Source organism: Bos indicus x Bos taurus, chromosome 11 (assembly GCF_003369695.1).
Source record: "Bos indicus x Bos taurus breed Angus x Brahman F1 hybrid chromosome 11, Bos_hybrid_MaternalHap_v2.0, whole genome shotgun sequence".
Classification (NCBI taxonomy): Eukaryota; Metazoa; Chordata; class Mammalia; order Artiodactyla; family Bovidae; genus Bos; species Bos indicus x Bos taurus.
Genome location: NC_040086.1, coordinates 66,804,434 through 66,824,641, shown reverse-complemented (window position 1 = coordinate 66,824,641; position 20,208 = coordinate 66,804,434). Strand labels below are relative to the sequence as shown.

General features: G+C 43.6%; 1 protein-coding gene across 3 annotated transcripts in view; it reads right to left on the bottom strand.

Moving 5' to 3' along the window:
- The window catches only part of ARHGAP25 (Rho GTPase activating protein 25), a 92,092-nt gene that overhangs the window by 23,770 nt on the left and 48,114 nt on the right, over positions 1 to 20,208 (bottom strand). For 2 of the 3 annotated variants that reach the window (XM_027555675.1, XM_027555672.1), the window contains exons 3-4: positions 17,929 to 18,016; positions 10,520 to 10,636 (exon numbers count right to left, since the gene is read on the bottom strand). In XM_027555675.1, the coding sequence (XP_027411476.1) occupies positions 10,520 to 10,636; positions 17,929 to 18,016 (205 nt within the window). Of the gene's footprint in view, positions 1 to 1,888; positions 2,161 to 10,519; positions 10,637 to 17,928; positions 18,017 to 20,208 lie in introns of those variants that run through there. The other variant, XM_027555674.1, reaches the window with a different exon arrangement.

The window sequence follows — 20,208 nt, the reverse complement described above, 5'->3', positions numbered from 1 at the left end:
TCTTTGTGACCCCATGGACTGGCAGCATGCCAAAGTTTGCTCAGATTCACGTCCATTGAGTCAGTGATGCTATCTAACCATCTTATCCTCTGCTGCCGCTGACTCCTTTTGCCTTTAATCTTTCTCAGCATCAGGATCTTTTCTAGTGAGTTGGGCTCTTCCCATCAGTGGCCAAAGTATTGGAGCTCTAGCATCAATCCTTTCAATGAATCTTCAAGGTTGATTTCCTTTAGGATTAATTGGAAAGGAAATCAATGGTTTCTACATTTTTAAAGTCTGGTGATCAAATTCTCAGTCTTTTTCTGAACTGCTGCATCAGCAACATGTGACACAGCAAATCACCCCTTCCTTCTGGAGACAGTTTCTCACATGGCTTTCGGTTCTCCATTTATTTCACCAGCCTCATTCTCGGCCCCCTTGGATGATTCCTCCTTTCTCCCTGTCCGCTAAAGGTTAATGTCTCAAGCTTTTCCTTCCACCTTTGCATGTACTTTATAATCTCATGACTTTAAATATCACCTATATGATGAAGACTCCAAACTTTCCAGCTCCAGCCTAGAAATCAGTGCAAGCTAGTCTTACCAACAAGAGATGACCACTGCCTGCTCTGGAGACACCAGGACCCCACAGATCCCTTCTAACACGAGGGCAACCTTGTTTCTTCAGTTTGTCTACATCAGGGTTTGTCACTATTCATGTCACATCACATGTCATGAGTTTGGAGTCCGAAATATCCCTGGAACTTCAAAGACCCAATCCTGAGTTCTACCTACCTCTGAATTCTGGATCCTGATTGCTAGAGTATCCTGAATTCTTTGATCCTGGGTGGACAAAGAATTCAAAGATCCTGCATTCTTTGATCCTGGGTGGACAAGAAATAGCCTAGCTATAAGGGAATAGATGAACTGAGAAATCTAGGGAAACCAGTGAAGGATCAGTGAAGGAGGAAGACAACAGACAGTGGGTTAGAAAGTACTCAAAGACCATTTCCCACCCCACGGATACTAAGAGGAGAAACCCAGCTCCCCTTTCTCTGCCCTCCTAGCTTGCACTCAGCCCTTCAGGGAACTGCCCTTTCTACTCTCTCCAACCACTCGTCCACTCAGAATTGCTCATTACTTTGGACCCGTTACCATTAACAAACGCATTTCCATCTAAACAGGTACAAATCTTAAGTAATTATAATATGCCATATAATTATTAATACATTTAATTAATTAAGCTAATTTTATGACAAACTACCTTAAAAGTTTTCATGTGCTCTTTCATTTAGTCCTCATAAAAATAATAAATTTAAAAAAATTAAAAAAAATAATAAATTAGATATTATTGGCCCATTTTACAGATGAGAAAACTGAGACTCAGGTTACAAATCTGTCCAAGGTCGTATTAATGTTTACCCTGGGATTCTAAAACCAGTATACTTTAATCCTTCTTGTGTAAAGTCAGTGGAATAAAATTGTCCAGGTAAAATTTCAGACATCCAAAAAGCTCAAGGAGACAGAGAAAGGGGTAAACTGTCTAGTCTCCTCTCACAAGCCATCCTTCACTCCTTACTTCTCTAGCTTCCACCCCAGATTTGCTGGAAAACCCCTGAACACTGTATTGATTCTGTTAAGCACAAGTAGGATTAGCTGTCACCTCCTTTTTAATCTCATTCCTCCTTCATCATTGCTCAAACACTCCTGGATTCAGGACAAGAGCCCTCCCACCCGGCCTCCGGTCCAGCCCAGGTCACGGAGAGCCCCCTCTCTGCCTCTCTCTCCCACTCCTGTCCCCAGAGGCTCAGTCCTAGGAGCATCCCCCTCTCAGACAGGAGAGGGAAGGGGAACACTGGGCAAAGCGTCTTTTCGTGGAAGAAGCAAATCACAAAATTGGAAAGAAATACCTTTCTTTTGGAGCTTTGGGGTTTTCTTCCTGAAATTCCAGCAAAAGAACAGTGCCAGGGCAGGAAAGCCACAGCCCAGCTCCCACCGCGGCATCCTGGGGATATGAGGCATGGCGGGGGCCCAGGAATCGTACTTTCTGCAGGGCCAGCCTCAGACCTTCCCTCCTCCACAAGCTGCAGGAACCATTCTCTCTTGTTTCCAGATCAACACATGCTTGTAAACACTGCTCAGGTTCTGACTCCAGCACTGAAACCATGGGATCTGTCGGCACCTGCCCCTGGCCCTCCCTTCCTCCTTCCCACACATCTTCTCCTCCCCACTCACCTTAACACACATGACTCTTGGCTTTTAAAGAGTGAACATAAAGCTGTCAAGGCCCCCGCAATAAAAATAAGTGCCCCCTTTTACTTAGCAGCTAATTGTCAACTGCCATTCAAGGAGTACCAGGGAGGTGCGTTAAAAAAAAAAAAAAAAAAAAGAAAGCCCACACACAGCCCTTCCCAGCATCGCTCCATATATCAAAGCCTCTGGCAGGAACACAGGATTTCACTTAGCGCTGATGAAGCCAGCCCACCCTTCCCTAGAAATGAGTTGCACGTGGCTCAGTTGAGCCTTCAGAGAAAAGGATCTTGGAGGTGGGTTGCTGGGTAAAATGAGAAGATTTCCCCCCTCCCACTGAGAAGACTCAGCAAAGAGTGCAGCAAGCCAGCTAGGCGTGCCCAGGAGACTTGAAATGGACTCTTGGCGTCAGGGGGAAGACAGGAAAGGTCAGGGAAGGACTGCCAGGTAGGATCCTGGACAGTGTGATGCTGCCAACCAAGTTCATCCCTCCATGCACTCATAGAAATGGAGGACTCATCTTTGATACCACATTCTCTTCAATTATCAAATTCACTCCCATGTCTGGGCAATGTTACCCCTGAAACATTATGCAAACCTGCTTACTTCTCTCCATCTCCACCTTCCTTACCCTCATCCAAACCACCTTAGCATAAAGACCCAGCTTTAACCAGGCTATCTCCACTGTTCACACCTTCCTCTCACTCCAGAGCCCATTCTCCTTTCTGCCACAGGACCTTTGTACATGCTGTTCCTCTGGCTGAGACACTGTGCCTCTTCCCCCTTCTTTGCCTAGTTGGCCTTTTCTGGCCTTTCAGATAGAAGCTGAATCATCATTAGTTTCCTGAACTTCTTAATAAAGACGTTTTCCCCCCATATGGCATCATGAGACTTATTCTTCATGGTACTTTATGCAATTGTAATTTTACAGGTTTTTCTGTGTCTTTTTACTAGACTATGAAAGTAGAGACTTGGTCTTTTTTTCTCTCCTCTTTCTCTCTCTCACTGTTGTACACAGTGCTGGCATAGTGCTTGGTATATGCATGACACATGCTCAAGAAATACTTGTTGAGTAAATAAATATTTGTTGAGTATCTGTCACGTGCTGAGGCCTCAGGGGGAAGGTGAAAGAATTAAAGAAAAGAAACAGAGACCATCCCTTGTAATGTCCCATTTAGCTAGAGAAAAAAGCAGGGCACACGGGGTAACAGTGAATTACAGAAACCACACTCCCTTAGGCAACACTGGGCTGAGGGTTGTGAAATTTTGCTCTGAGGGCTGCAGACACAGTAAGAAATGAGAGAGAAAAAGAACCCAAGGAATAGAACAATTGCATATTTATATGCTCCATGCCTAGTGCTAGCAAACACACAAAGACTCTTAAACTGTGGGACCTGCCCCCAGGCTCTTATATCCTGGTTGGGTGGAACAAAACTGCACACAACCTAGAGCAGCGCTTCTGTGTCCAGCGACGGCTCAGGAAAACCTCAGAGGCCAGCCTCCAGAGGAAGAGGGCAAAGCGGGTCCCCACTGAGGACCGATTTGCAAAGTGGCTAACAGCCTCCTGGGGATGGGCCGGATCCAGGGAAGCAGAGCCGTCTTACTAAAGGGAGGAGATGGTTTGAAGAAAATGCACAGCTGGGAGTCTGGGGAAGAGTCATTTAAAGTTTAGGTGTGATCACTTCCCTTTCTGTTCTCCTTAATTCTAGAAAACTCTAGAATTGCATCCAGAACTTCCGGGAAAAATTAATCTAACCTTTCCAGACAGACCCTTAGGAAAAGCGTAGTAAAAAAAAGGAGCGGGGAGGAGGAGAGAGATAAACTGGTTGTCTAGGAAGGATCAAGACAGTATGGTACTGGCACAAAGATAGAAATATAGATCAATGGAACAAAATAGAAAACCCAGAGATAAATCCACGCACATATGGGCACCTTATCTTTGACAAAGGAGGCAAGAATATACAATGGATTAAAGACAATCTCTTTAACAAGTGGTGCTGGGAAAACTGGTCAACCACTTGTAAAAGAATGAAACTAGAACACTTTCTAACACCATACACAAAAATAAACTCAAAATGGATTAAAGATCTAAAGGTAAGACCAGAAACTATAAAACTCCTAGAGGAGAACATAGGCAAAACACTCTCCGACATACATCACAGCAGGATTCTCTATGACCCACCTCCCAGAATATTGGAAATAAAAGCAAAAATAAACAAATGGGACCTAGTTAACCTTAAAAGCTTCTGCACAACAAAGGAAACTATTAGCAAGGTGAAAAGGCAGCCTTCAGAATGGGAGAAAATAATATCAAATGAAGCAACTGACAAACAACTAATCTCAAAAATATACAAGCAACTCCTACAGCTCAACTCCAGAAAAATAAATGACCCAATCAAAAAATGGGCCAAAGAACTAAATAGACATTTCTCCAAAGAAGACATACAGATGGCTAACAAACACATGAAAAGATGCTCAACATCACTCATTATCAGAGAAATGCAAATCAAAACCACTATGAGGTACCATTTCACGCCAGTCAGAATGGCTGTGATCCAAAAGTCTACAAGCAATAAATGCTGGAGAGGGTGTGGAGAAAAGGGAACCCTCTTACACTGTTGGTGGGAATGCAAACTAGTACAGCCACTATGGAGAACAGTGTGGAGATTCCTTAAAAAACTGGAAATAGAACTGCTAAGGCAGATCATAAGTGATCCAGCAATCCCACTGCTGGGCATACACACTGAGGAAACCAGAAGGGAAAGAGACACGTGTACCCCAATGTTCATCGCAGCACTGTTTATAATAGCCAGGACATGGAAGCAACCTAGATATCCATCAGCAGATGAATGGATAAGAAAGCTGTGGTATATATACACAATGGAGTATTACTCAGCCATTAAAAAGAATACATTTGAATCAGTTCTAATGAGGTGGATGAAACTGGAGCCTATTATACAGAGTGAAGTAAGCCAGAAGGAAAAACATAAATACAGTACACTAACACATATATATGGAATTTAGAAAGATGGTAACAATAACCCTGTGTACGAGACAGCAAAAGAGACACTGATGTATAGAACAGTCTTATGGACTCTGTGGGAGAGGGAGAGGGTGGAAAGATTTGGGAGAATGGCATTGAAACATGTGTAATATCATGTATGAAACAAGTCGCCAGTCCAGGTTCAATGCACGATACTGGATGCTTGGGGCTGGTGCACTGGGACGACCCAGAGGGATGGTATGGGGAGGGAGAAGGGAGGAGGGTTCAGAATGGGGAACACAAGTATACCTGTGGCGGATTCATTTCGATATTTGGCAAAACCAATACAATATTGTAAAGTTTAAAAATAAAATAAAATTTAAAAAATAAAATAAAAATGAAAAAAAAAGATACTGAATTTATAAATAAAGAATTGATTCAAAATAAAAAAAACACAATGAATGTGTGCAAATACTACCACTGCTTTGTAAATTATAAATATCTTTATTAGCAAGATAAAAAAAAAGAAAAAGCTGGAATACCAAGGTGCACCAAAATGTTGCTTTCCAAGGTGCAATATCATGATTTATAATAAGAAATATATGTTTGCTCTTCCACCCATTTCCTGGCACAGAGTTCCTAAAACTCTTGGAATTTCCTGAGATGAGAGTGATCAAGTGTCTTTTGTTATGTTAAAGAGGTAATTTTTGGATCCTAGCTAAGAATGGGGGCTGGTTGCTAGGGGAACCAACCATGTGACTATTGGTTTGGAACTTTCAGTCTCAGCCTTCTCAGCCTCCCTGGAAGGGGAGAGGGGCTGGCGACTGAATTCAATGACCAGTGACCACTGATTTAATCAATCCTGCCTATGTAATGAAGCCTCCAGAAAAAAACAAACAAAATGGGTTCAGAAAGATGTCAGGTTGCTGAACACAAGGAGGAACTGATAGAAGGGTGCGGGGAGAGGGCTTACCCATACCTTTCCTACACATATCTTCTACTTGTCTGTTCATGAGTTTTGTCCTTTTATAATAAACCAGTAATCTAGTACGTAAACTGGTTTCCTCTGCACTCTGAGCCACTCCAGAAAATTATTAGAACCCAAGGAGGGATTGTTGGAATTTCTAATCTCTAGCTGTTTGGTCACATACATATGGTACAATATGGACTTGTTGAAGGCATATGAAGTGAGTGTGTGCTTGTGGGCAGTCTTGCAGGACTGAGCTCTTAATCTGTGAAACCTGAAGCTATCTCTTGATGAATGCGTGTGTGCTCAGTCACTCAGTCTTATCTGACTCTGCACCCCAAGGACTGTAGCCCACCTGGCTCCTCTGTCCATGGGGTTCTCTAGGCAAGAATACTGGAGTGGGTTGCCATTTCCTCCTCTATGGGATCTTCCCAACCCAGGGATTGAACCCACGTCTCCTGCATCTCCTTCACTGGCAGGCGGACTCTTTACCTTTGTAGATAGTGTCAAAATTGAGTTCAATTGCATAACACCTAGCTCCTGTAGGAGAATTGCTTGAACTTGTGGGGGAACCCTCCCCCTCCCTACAACACATATCCGCCGAAGTTGGTCCCAGAATCAGACACGGTTATAGGCGTGTTCAGAATCAGTTCCAAGGCAGGAAGAGCCATGGGGAAGAAGTTAGGTTTGCGTGGGAACCACGTGGACTATCTTTCCCATCACGGGAGTTAGAAAAGGAACTGGGGCAGGAAGAAGCCTCAGCTCTGCAGAACTGTCATGAGAATGACTTGATGGGAAAAGTGCTTGATATTAAACGGTACGATTGCGGCAGGGCTTGCTGACGTGATATTTGAGCAAGGACTTGAGCAAAGCAAAGGACCAAGTCACACAGCTGTCTGAGAAAGGAGGATTACGGACAGAGAAAGCAGTAAGTGCCAGGGCCCTGAGACAGGACTGTGTCCAGGGTGTTTGGGGAAGAGCGCGGAGGCTGGTGAAGCTGGAATGAAATGAGCACTGGAGAGGGTTCTAGAAAACAAGGTTGGAGAGGTCACAGGGATGGGGGCAGATTGTGTACAGGTTCATCCTAACGCTTCTGACTTTTCCTCTGACAGAGAAAGGAAGCTATTGGACTGTGATGAGTAAAGCAGGATCTTGATATGACAGAGTTAACAGGCTTGCTCTTCTGCTCTGTTGAAAACAGACTGTAAGATGGAGAGGCTGAAAGCCTGGAGAGAGTGTGGAGATCAAAGCCGCACTTGGAACAAGACAGTCTGGCATCTCAACTCGGATGGTGGTAGTGAAGGTGGTGAGACGTGATTAGGTTCTGGGTGAAAAAAAGTCATAAGAAGTTTCATGAAGAGCTGGAAAAAGACAGCAGCAGCAGATCTCAGTGTCTTCCCGGTGTTTGAAGGATGTGCCCTGGGGATCCAGTAGACGCAGATGCGCGGCACTTTACAAGGCGAAAGAGGGCCCCCTACAGAGACAGTAGCCTTGCTGCTGCCCCTTGATACCTGGGCCCCTTGGAAAAATCATTTACTTCCTCAGGACTGGACTGTCCTGACTTAAAAACAGGAAAGGCAAATGTCTGACTTGTCCCATGGCCTCAGACTGGACTCTGCTGTCTTCAAATGCCTTCTCATCCTGAGATCTCTGAGTCTGGTTCAACGGAAAACTTTTAAGGGTCTGAGATGCCACATCAAATCCAAACCTTGTTCTCTGAATAAATAAATAGTGCCGTGCTCTTATTTTTCCTCCCCTGGACTTTCCTCTGCCTACAGGACTTATGCTTGACTTGCTTTTGATGGTGGTGGCCTCCAGGTGGGGTGAGGAAGAAATCCCCGTTTGTGTTATGACTGTAGCAGCAGTTCACTCTGACAAGGCGGAGCAGAGCACCACAGGGGGCACGGATGCTGGTCACAGCACAGCCACAGCATTCTGACTCAGAACAGGTACATATTTTAGAAGGCATCTACTACCCTTGTCAGTTTAGTGAAAGCACTGGATCCAGGAAAGAAAACGTCAACCATCTCACAATCCAGGGCAGTAAGGAAGGTCACAGATAAGACTAGCCACCAGCTGGTGAGACACAGCTCACCAGGGTGAGCATCACCGAATAGACATTTAATAAATAAACATCTCATCTCTACTAGATTAGCACCCCCAAAAATGCCATATTTAGGAATTGGGAAATGGTTAATGAAATCACACTTTTTTTTTTTTGGTAATAGGTTGCAGCTCTTTGTAGGAGGCAGGCACTCTTGAGTTGGGCTGTCCCATCCAAGTCACTTCTGTTCTCACAGCCCACCCCTCAACCCCCCATGCAGGTCATAGGACAGCATCTCTGCCCCTGATCCTGACCACAGCTGAGCCAGGAGTTTGGAATGGGGCCATGGTAGAGGCTGAGCTCATACTGTTCATAGGGTTCTCCAGGGAAGAATACTGAATGGGTTGCCATTTCCTTACACTTTATCAGAACCCTTCACTATGACCCATCCGTCTTGGGTAGCTCTGCAAGGCATGACTCATAGTTTCATTGAGTAAGGCAAGTGCCTTCGCCACAAGGCTGTGATCCATGAAAGGGAATGAGCTCAGCCTCTGCTGCCACCCCATTCATTGGAAGCACTGTTGCTGAAACTGAAGCTCCGATATTTTGGCCACCTGATGTGAAGAGCCGACTCATTAGAAAGGACCCTGATGCTGGGAAAGATTGAAGGCAAAAGGAGAAAGGGGCGACAGAGGATGAGATGGTTAGATAGTACCACTGACTCAATGAACATGAATTTGAGCAAACTCCGGGAAATACTGGAGGACAGATGAGCCTGGTGTACTGCAGGTCCATGGGGGTCGCAAAGAGCTGGACAGGACTTAGTGACTGAACAACAAGAGGTTGAGCTCAATCTCCACTGGTAGTTAAGGGAGAAATACAGGAAAGCTGGAGCTAGCACAGCAGTATTTGGGACTGGCATGAGTGGTAGAGGGCTGTTAACTAGATGAAAACAGACAAGCAGGCAGAGAAAAACAGAATGAACAGCTGCATGGCCCCTCAGAAACAAACAGGATAAGCTAATGCTGATCAGTTCTCAGTCTCAGCTCCTTGAGTCCTCCTGGAAGTTCCTGCCCTTGGTTTCCTGAAGAAGTGACTACAGATGCCCAGTGCGTCCCTCTTTCTTGTTTAACATCATTTGCATACATCTTTCCAATTAAGATTATACAACCATTTTGGAAAATTAAGCTAGAAAATAAAAGGCATTGAATTGCATATAACCTATGTCTATCATCCTGGGGAAGAAGTGTGTATATATGAACACTGGCTGAAAGGAAAATATAAAAATATCTTCGGTAGCCTTATGGGTGGTTATTTTCCTATATTTTTTCAAATGTCCACAAAATTGTTAAGGTGCTCATCATTTTTGAAAGAAATAATTGGGCAATTAAAAAATACATAATATTTGAGTTGTAAAAGCACCCCCTCCAATGATTTATAAATTAACAGGCAGCATAACTGATAAATAATCATGTATTACACAGTTATCCTGAAGTTGACAAAAATGAGTGTCTTCTTAAAAAAGTTGAATACACTCATTTGTGTTATGTGGTCTCTTGAGATCATGTCCACATCAGTTCTTTCATATTTTTTAATGACATGAAAAATCACATACTGGATTCACCTGTTTATTAATTTCATTTTTTTTCACATTAGTTATTCACAGGCAGGGCTCCTGGTGGACACAACATCAAGTATGTCAGAGAGCTCAAATACTCAGGCTTGTAACCTTGAACTTGAGCTTGTACACTCAAATACTTGTAAGCCAGAAAAGTGTTCAGTTCTGAATTCATTGCATACCTATTACACTAGACACAAATCCAGAACCTCTCCCCAGTCTGACCCCCACAGCAACTTTCCTTTCCTGTGCTGATCAGCCTTAATTATGCTTTTAGCATAGATCCTGCCATCAACGCTTTTAGGTTCCGAAGTCCCTATAACTGGGCAGACTCTTGGTACCGCTGAAGGTTAGTGCTGCTGGAGACTGGCATCAGCTGCTCCAATCCATTCATTTTACAGACAAAAGCACTGTGTCCAGAGGGGAGAAAGGACCACTTCAGGGCATCACACACATTTGTCGATGAGTGCAAACACAGATCTTTCCAGCCAATCTAGAGTTGGCTTTGATATCACTGGGGGAGGGAAGTTAGAGCCTTGGCAATGAGCACGGCCTCAGAGTTGTCCCCTCGTGGTCTTCTTTGAACACTGTTCCAGGAAAGATCATGTCTGAAACTACTTCCTTCCCATCTCTGAGATGTCACAGACACCTGTTCAGAAAAGCCTGCAGGGGTCCTTACCTCCAGAGGGCGTGCCAGAGACTCTCCTAAGGAATTTAACCCACTCCTCCATTTCCGCCTGGGAGCTGGCCATGAGGACATAGGAATCCTGTCCTGTACGACTCTGGTCACATGAGGCTGGAGGAAGAAGTAACATTAATGAAGGTCTTACATTTGCCAGGGAGTAGAGCAAGGGGCAGCAAGGGGGAAGTCAAGCCTGAATTGCTTCTTTGGTCCAATTAAACAATCAGTCAAACAACACAAAAGCATCTACTTATTCCCAGAAGAACTGAATATCCATGCACCTTTGCTGTTTTTGCTGAAACTCCCAATTCTATAGATGAATCACTGAACCCAGTGGTTGACAATTGAGTTGATTTGGGCTGAGATCTGCTCCCTTGAATGACAGAAGCCATTTCCTACCAAAAGTAAGAGGAAGTGCGAGGGGCAATGTCAGTACTAGAGGAGACAGGCTCAGCCCGTACAAGTTTTGAAGACTTCAGTCTATCACGCCAGTCATGGATACTTTCTTCGGCTACCCTGAGCTCAGCTGTGGGTGTGGGAAAGGAAACAGCAACTCAGGAGGGAGGGACAGTGAGCACACAGGTGTCTCTCTTGTGAATCAGTGCTTCTTGTTCAGGATTACTGCTCTCCTGCCTGCACGAGACATTGCAAACAGTGGCTATTGATACATAGTTGACAGACCAATGAAGTCTGTTTTCACTTTAAACCCAATATTATAGACATACATCTGTAGTATGTCCTGGGTTGGAGTTCTCAAGTGGACAAAAGGGTAGAGGAAATGACGAGGGGGCAGAGTAGGGACCGGAAACCGAAACAAAGAATGAGAGAAAGTGACAGAGACAAGTAGGGAGAGAGAAGGAGAGGCGTAGAGAGGGAACCCGTCAAACATAGGTCTTAAAAACAGCAAGAAAATAAGGGCAACGACAAGATACTATTAAATCTCAAATTGTTCTAGGGGATATCAACCCATTCTTTTCAAAATATCAGGGCATTTCCTTCAAAAAGAGTTTGTTCTACTACCATATGACCCAGAAATTCCACTCCTGGGTATTTATCAAAAAACAAAAGAAAAAAAAAACCCACTAATTTGAAAAGATACAAACACTTCAATGTTCATAGCAGCATTATTTACAATTACCAAGATATGGAAGCAACCTAAATGTCCATCAACAGAAGAATGGATAAAGAAAATGTGGTATATACATACAATGGGATATTACTCAGCCAGTAAAAAAGTATGAAATTTTGTCATTTGCAGCAACATGGACGAACTTGGAGGGCGTTATGCAAAGTAGAATAAGTCAAACAGAGAAAGATAATTATTGTATGATATTGCTTATAGATAACATCTAAAAAATACAACAGGCTAGTGGATATAATAATAAAAAAAAAAGAGACACAAACTCATAGATATAGAAAACAAACTAGTGGTCACTAGTAGGGAGAGGGAAGTAGAGAGAGAGAATCTGGGGTAGAGGATTAAGTGGCACACACTATTGGGTATAAAATAAAATAAGCTACAAGGATTTATTGTACAACATGGGGAAGATAGCCAATATTTTATACTAACTATATATGGAGTACAACCTTTAAAAATTGTGAATCACTATATTGGACACCTGTAATTTACATAATAATGTACATCAAATAAGTTCAATTTCTTTTAGATGTCAGAAAACATAGTCCCAATTTTATTTGTTTTTTCATTTATTTTTTTATTTGAGTATTATTGCTTTATAATTTTGTGTTAGTTTCTGCTGTACAGCAAAGTGAATCAGCTATATGTATACATATACCCCCTCCCTTTTTAGCGTCCCTCCCCCGCACCCTCCACCCTACCCCTCTAGGTCACCACAGAGCACTGAGCTGAGTTCCTATGTTATACAGCAGCCTTCCACTAGCTGGCTATTTTACATGCTAGTGTCTGTATCTCAATGCTACTCTCCCAATTCATCGCACCTTCCCCTTCCTCCACGGTGTCCACATGTCCCTTCTCTATGTCTGTGTCTCTATTCCTTCCTGGCAATAGGTTCATCTGTTTAAAAAAAAAAACTTTTAAAAAGAACCTGTTATATCTGCCCAGTTGGGCCCAAACCTGTATTTTCTTTCATAGCAACAGAATACTTCCAAAGTTCCTCTGTTTCCAGTCTCTTGAACCCACCTTAAAATTACCCAGTCTCACTTTCTTTATGCTTTGGAGAAACCTGATTCTGTAGCCTGGCATGCTACAGTCCACAGAGTCACAAAGTCAGACATGACTTAGTGGCTCAACAATGACAACAAACCTGATTCTGAATCCATCTTATCGTTGGGTCATCAACAGCTCTTCTGGTCTCAGTCCATGGAAGCACTGGCTATTGAGGAACATCCAGATGTTTCCAGAAGTAAAATAGGCAGTAAAAAGCCCTCGGGGAAGAACTAAGGAATCCCAAAGGAATCACAATATCCCTTTGAAGTAGAATGAGGCTCTACTATCATTTCTGCTCCACAAATAAATGAAGCCCAGAGGTGCAACGGGCCTTGCCCATTGGTACCCAGTATGTACTAAGTCACTTCAGTCATGTTCAACTGTTTGCAACTCTATGGACTGTAGCCCACCAGGCTCCTCACCCATGGGATTTTCCAGGCAAGAATACTGGAGTGGGTTGCCATTTCCTGCTCTAGGGGATCTTCCCGACTCAGGGATTGAACCCACGTCTCTTATATCACCTGCATTGGCAGGCAGCTTCTTTACCACCAGCACCACATGAGAAGCCCAGAAGTTACCCAGTAAGTTACCACAACACTCAGGGCAAGGCTACAGATCTTTCTCTCAAGAGTCTCCATCAGCCCATGGTGCTTCAAATTTGACCTTGGCCAAAATTCATCTGGTGTCTTCCATCACGCGTACACTCCAGTCTGAGAGAACATGCCTTTCAATTCACACTCATTCCTGAGAGATTCGTTTGGTTGCATAATGGCAACAATTAAGAAATACCCAGATCTTGATGTTTCTAAATAATCAGAGCTTCTATGACTGATCTTTCTGATCAGAAGAGCTGATGACAAGATGGATTCAGAAGTAGTTTCTCTCAAAGGCTAAGGAAAGTGAGGCTGAATGAGATTAAGATAGATTTGAGAGACAAGAACCACAAGGAATTTGAAAGTTCTTGTTGCCCTACAAACAAATGAGTGTTTAGACACACTGAGGTGCTAGGAAGAGCTGTCTTTGAGAGAAACTGTTTGACATTAATACAAAGCCCAAGAACAGCAGCTCTTCCCTCAGACACATACTTTCTCTGACTTAAACAGTCTGTTCAGCATGTGTCACCTATTGGGCTGTTTATCTTGTTAGAGAGGAACCTGCCTTCTTTTCTTCCCTTGCCTAAGGAACTCCTAGCCAGCCTTTAAAGTCAAAGTTTAATTGCTCAGTTGTGTCCAACTCTTTGTGACCCCATGGACTGTAGCCTGGCAGGCTCCTCTGTCCGCAGAATTCTCCAGGTAAGAATACTAGAGTGGTAGCCATTACCTTCTTGGGGATCTTCCCCACCCAGTGATCAAACTCCGGGTCTCCCTTATTGCAAGCAGATTCTTTACCATCTGAGCTATCAGAGAAGCCCATCCTTTAAAATATAGTACAAATGTTATTTTCTCTAGGGACCCTTCCTTCACATCTCCCCTCCCATTCCAAATCTAGTGGGGAGTTTTTTTCTAAATCTCTTAACATCATATCCTTACCTCTATGGAAGCAGTAGCTAAATTACCCTGAACATTGTTTTCCTTGTCATTAAAATCAAGTTAACTACTTAATACTAAAACAAAAATACAAAGCTAAAGCCTTGATCTTCTACATGCACAAATCTCAGGAAAGCCAGCTTTCCTGTTTGCGTGAAAACCTTGAAGTCAACCTTGACTTCTCTTTGCTACCTCTAATCTGTCAGCAAATGAAGTACTCTCTGTCTTCAAAATGTGTCCAGAAGTTGCTTTATTTTTCATCCCCTTCATTGTCTCTATCACTCAATTGTATAATTGCAATAACCTCCTCTCTGCTGCTCCTGCTATGTCTTTGCCCCTTTTTAGCCTCAAAAGAGTTTTAAAACAAAAGTTAGATCATGTTACTTCTCTGCTCAAAACTCCCAATGGCTTTCCATCCTTCCAGCACAAAAATCAAACTTTGTGGTTACTGACCAGTGCCTGTGAAACTTGGGCCCACCCCTGACCAAATCGCTTCCTCTTCTCCCCTCTCAGCACTCCACTGTAACCACCTTGACCGCTTTGCTGTTTCCTGAACATGAGAAATAGGCTCAGAGACTTGGCATCGGCTGTTCCCTTCCCTCTAATGCTCTTCTCCAGATACACACTTGGCTCATGCCTTCACTTCCTTTAGATCTTGGCTCAAAGGTCACCTTCTCAATGATGTCTATTCTGCCTGCTCTCCTTCAAATGATAAATCAACAGTTGCCATCCCCACTTCACCCAGAACTGCCTCTCTCTTACTTTGTTTTCTTCTTATAGTACTGATCTCATCATAAAACTATACAATGTATTCATTCATTTGGCTTGTTGTCAGTCTCCCCCCTTGATTCTAAGCTGCTTACAGGCTGTTTCATTCATTGCTGGGTTCCCAGTTCCTACAACATGTGAAGCTCATAGCCGGTGCTCAAGAAATCTTGTGCCACATCTCAGAAAGCAGTATGAGAATTAAATCCTACATATTCCACAGAAGGAATAGCCCCCCGCTACCTGATGATTCCCTTTGGGTGGGAGACTGCTATTCTGCTTGAGTTAAGTAGGGAAGGGAAGCCTGCGACAAATCTTTGCCTGCTCCAAATAAAGAAAAGCAGAGCGTAACAACAGTGGAATTCTTCTCTGTGGGCTTTGTACAGCTAACACTGGTGATCACAGAGAGGGGGCCCTGATTAGGAAGGCCATTTCTTATGCCAGGGTTGACCCCTGAGAATCTTTTCATACAAAAAGATGACCAAAAAAGGAACTGAAAATTCCCTACATTGTAATAGAAAGCATTGTCTCATTTCAGGTTGGGTGAATGATGACATGTTTGGGAAAATGGCTCCCTACCTTACTATTGCTTTATAAGTGTTGTTTTTCCTTATGTGATGAGTGTGTGCGTGCACCTACATACATGTGTGAATCTGCCCAAGAACTGCCCCAGCAGCCCAGGAGACAACTGCAAGTGTAAGTTACGATGAGAGGACAAATCTTCACCCTACCCTAGCACAGAGTCTCCAAAGGCACTGGCTTCTTGGTGCAAAGCCCACAGTAAATTTCTAGTTGGAACTCTCAGTAGGATCACCCTATATTGAAAAATCAGGCTATGGAACACAAGTTATCATAAGTGGCTGTGTCTCATGATTTGTGCTGGGAAAGGGGCCCTAGAAAGAGAAGAAATTTTGTGGGAAAGGGGTGGAGTTCTCCCAGAAAAGAGAGATTGGAAAAGTAGGCTCTTCTTTCAGAAGGAAGAAAAATGGATAGCTCCTCATATAAAAATCAAGGGAAGGCCCATGAGGTGGCCACTTAGGAAGAGCTGAACTTTAAAAAAAAAATCCTATTTTTCTTTGTTTTCTATAACAGTCATAGCCAGTTTGGAGATTGATTTCTGAATTTTACAATTTCCTCTGCTGCTGCTGCTAAGTCGCTTCAGTTGTGTCCAACTCTGTGCGACCCCATAGACGGCAGCCCACCAGGCTCCCCCGTCTCTGGGATTCTCCAGGCAAGAACACCGGAGTGGGTTGCCATTTCCTTCTCCAGTGCATGAAAGTGAAAAGTGAAAGTGAAGTCGCTCAGTCATGTCCGACTCTTCTCGACCCCATGGACTGCAGCCCACCAGGCTCCTCTATCCATGGGATTTTGCAGGCAAGAGTACCAGAGTGGCGTGCCATTGCCTTCTCCAACAATTTCCTCTAGTTATTGCCAAAACATCAAACACTGACATGACAACACTGTTACCAGATACTATACCAAGTATGACATATATATTTGTTTACTTAATCCTCACTATCATCATCATTGTCCCTATTTCACAGGTAAAGAAACAGAGGCAAGGAGAAATTAAATAATTAAATTATTAAATTCAATAACTGACCACAATTACACACATAGCAGGGGCTTCCCTGGGGGCTCAGATGGTAAGGAATCTGCCTGCAATGCAGGAGACCCAGGTTCGATCCCTGGGTCAGGAAGATCCCCTGGAGAAGGGAAAGGCAACCCACTCCAGTATTCTTGCCTGGAGAATTCCATGGACCTGGTGAGGTCGCAAAGAGTTGGACACGACTGAGCGACTTTCACTTTACTCTATCACACACACAGCAAACGGCAGGGCCAGGTGTGGCCCCACACAGGCTGGCTCCAACAGTGCACGTGTACCCTCTCTGCTGTACTGCCTTCCCCCTCAAGCTTCTTATGCATACGACTGACTTGTGTGAGGGTTAAAGAGAGAATTAAGGGAAGGGGCACTCAGGGGACTTGGGGCCTCTCCTGCTGTGTCACCATGGCAGCAGCAAAACCTGGCTGCAGAGCTGGACCAGCAGCCCTGGAGTTCCTGGTGGGGCAAGAGACGGGCAGAAGCAGCTTCGGTGTGACACATCAACTCCCCTTGAGACAAACTGAGACAAATTCCCCGGTTCCCTACATGCACTCGAGGAAGGTAACTCTTGATTAGAAAGAGGCATCTCCAGCGTGCTGTTAACTTGTGTAGTAGGTGAATTACAGCATGTGACACGTAATGAGTTCTCAGTAAGTTGGAGCTGTCATTTCTTATTAGATCACATTGCACCATATAAGACTGCTGATTATCAACCATTTTTGACCTACCAACACGGCAGTTTCTCATGGTTCTGTTTATACTTTGTTCATTTTATTGTCCCACTCACCTTCAAAGCTAAGTTCCTTTCCATGTTGTTGCTTAGTTGCTAAGTCAAGTTCAACATTTTTGTGACCCCCATGGACTGTAGCTTGCCAAGCTCCTCTATCCATGGGATTTCCCAGGCAAGAATACTGGAGTGGGTTGCCATTTCCTTCTCCAGAGGATCTTCCTGATCCAGGAATCGATCCTGTGTCTCCTGCATTGGCAGGCAGATTCTTTACAAACCACTGAGCCACCAGGGAAGCTCCCTTTTAGTTGGCGAGGGTGATATACTTTCAGATCAGTGTCCCAGTGCCCAATGAATAGCTGGCTCCAAGAGGGTGCCCCTGAAATGCTTACAGAGCTGAATCAGACACACATCCACTTAGTTTCTATGTTATTAATGAATTAGTATAGGATCATTAACTATATATAGAACTATTATGCATTCTTACTAGGTTGGTTGGCTAGCTGGTTGACAGACTCACTGAATCTGGCCTTGACTTCTGGGATCAGAAGTAACCCGGGAATGTAACGAACATCTCTCCCACTTTTTGTCACCTACCTGGAATGACTTCGAAGACAAACTTCCCCGCTTCTTCTGGATTTGTGGCAATCTCCTTGATTGTACTTCCAGGTAGATACATGCAGCCCTGAAAGATTGAAAGCGAGGCCTTTAAGATAAACAGAAATGTCATCAGCTTCAAACTAAACTTAAGTTGAAGGACAGGCAGGATAGTGATGGGCTGGTGGAGAGGAACATGAAAGTGAGCATCTCAGCTTCGAATGGGGCCCTTCGGCTCTTCAGACCTCGGTCAAATTAAGTGGAAGCAATGTGAGCACAAGGGAGGTGCCTGAGGAGACAAAGAGGACAAGGTCTTGACCACAGAATGAGCGGAGAGGGTGCTGTCAACAACCTGTGTCTCTTCCTACTTTTCCAAGAGCCCAAATTCATGGCCAAACCAGACACCTGATCTCTGTGGAGGCCATGTTGAGACTGGGGGGATCCTACCACCTGCCAGGTCACCAGAGGGGGCACTGAGGACTGAACCAAGGTCATCAAGGAGATGCAGTGCTTAGCAGCAGCATACTCCAGGAGTCTGTGCCTTTGCTAAGCACTTCAACTGTGTATTATTCATATAGTCCTTGCATCAATTCTCCAAGTAAAGTATTGCTACACAAATTCACAGGTGAGGAAATGGGATCAGAATGGTTCTGTGATTTGCTCAATGTCACAGAGCTAGGAAGTGGCAGAAATTCATCTCAGAAGTGAGTTCACAGCCTGTGCTCTTCACATCACAGCTGAGGTGCTGAGACCCTTCAGCATAATGTCCCTTGAAGGGACAGGGGAGGAGGATCATGGATTCGCGGGGGTGGGTGGGGTAGAAGAGCGAGGGTGGAACTTGTGACCTTACTCATGAAAATGTCATCAGAAAAACAAGTCACCTCCACCACGTGTGCACTCACTGCTTCACCACTGACAGTGCACCGTCACACGCACTATCTCCTTAGACCTCAGAACAGCCCCAGATCAAAAGCAGGGCAGGATGGCCACACCCATTTCACAGATGAGGAAACCAATGCTTTCAAAGTCTAAGTAACTGCAGGAAAGGACATAACTAATTTGTCCTCGAGTTACTCACTCATAATTTACATCTCACTGACTGTAATAGGTAGTGTATCTGACTCAGAGTTGAGTAAACAGGGACGTCTTATTTCTAGAACAAACCACAGATGAAAGGATTGGCAACAGAGAAGTTATAAAGGAAGAGTCTTAAGCAACTCTCATATCAGCCCAGAATCCCAAAAGAATAAAGGTTCCTTGGGGGTCTAGAAATGAAAATGTCTAAGACTGAGAAACAGTAGAAAATAAACAAGAAGAGGAAGAGGAGGGGGAGGGGAGAAAGGGGAAGAGGAGAAGGAGTGGGAGGAGGGAGGCAGGGGAAGAAGGAAAATGAAAAATATCTGCTTATACTTCTCTAATTTTATTATTTAAAAATAGCCACCACCTACACACTCCTCATTATCTTTAAATATCAGTGGCCTCAGGAAAAAATTGACCCTGAGATTATGCTGCTGGATAGTATATGCAGGACTTTTAACACAGATCCCAGCACCAAATAACTATTCAATAAATGGTACTTACACATTTTATTTTTACTCTATTTGAATTAGATTTATCAAATAATAGTTTAGAGATGTATTTAGGAGAGACAGACACCTCTGAAATGACATTTTATTTTTCTTCCTACTAGGCAGGGCTCCCTCCTGTCTAAAAAACAAGTGTTTTGTTTTGTTCCCATAGCTCATAGCCATTATTAAAAGTTAAATTCTATGACCTTTCAATGAAATATTTTGTATTAAAAATAAAGATAGTACTATGCGGAATTTATAATTTTCTAATTCTTTTTTTCTTTTTTTTCTTGCAGTTCTCCTGAGACACAAGTGACATACCACACTGTCCAAGTTCAAGACACACAGCACAATGATTTGACCCACAAACACCGTGAAACGATCACTGTAATAAGTCTGGTGAACATCCATCATCTCATATAAATATAAAAAAAATTTCTATTTACCTAATGATTTGCTATAGTTTACTATCATTTTTCTTCATGTAGTTATTTACATGTAATCAATCTGTGTGGTAGAAATAGTGTCTAACACTGTGCTACTGTACTTCCATTCTCAATTCTGAGTTCAGGGATGCTGGTAGCTTGAATCAGCCATGGTGGGAGTATTTACACCACAGAAATTGGCAAGTGCTTCATCCAAAATAGTTCCTCTACCGGCAGGCTGTTGGTTAAATACTTCCCAGCTTGCCCCCCATAGACAGCCATCTGCT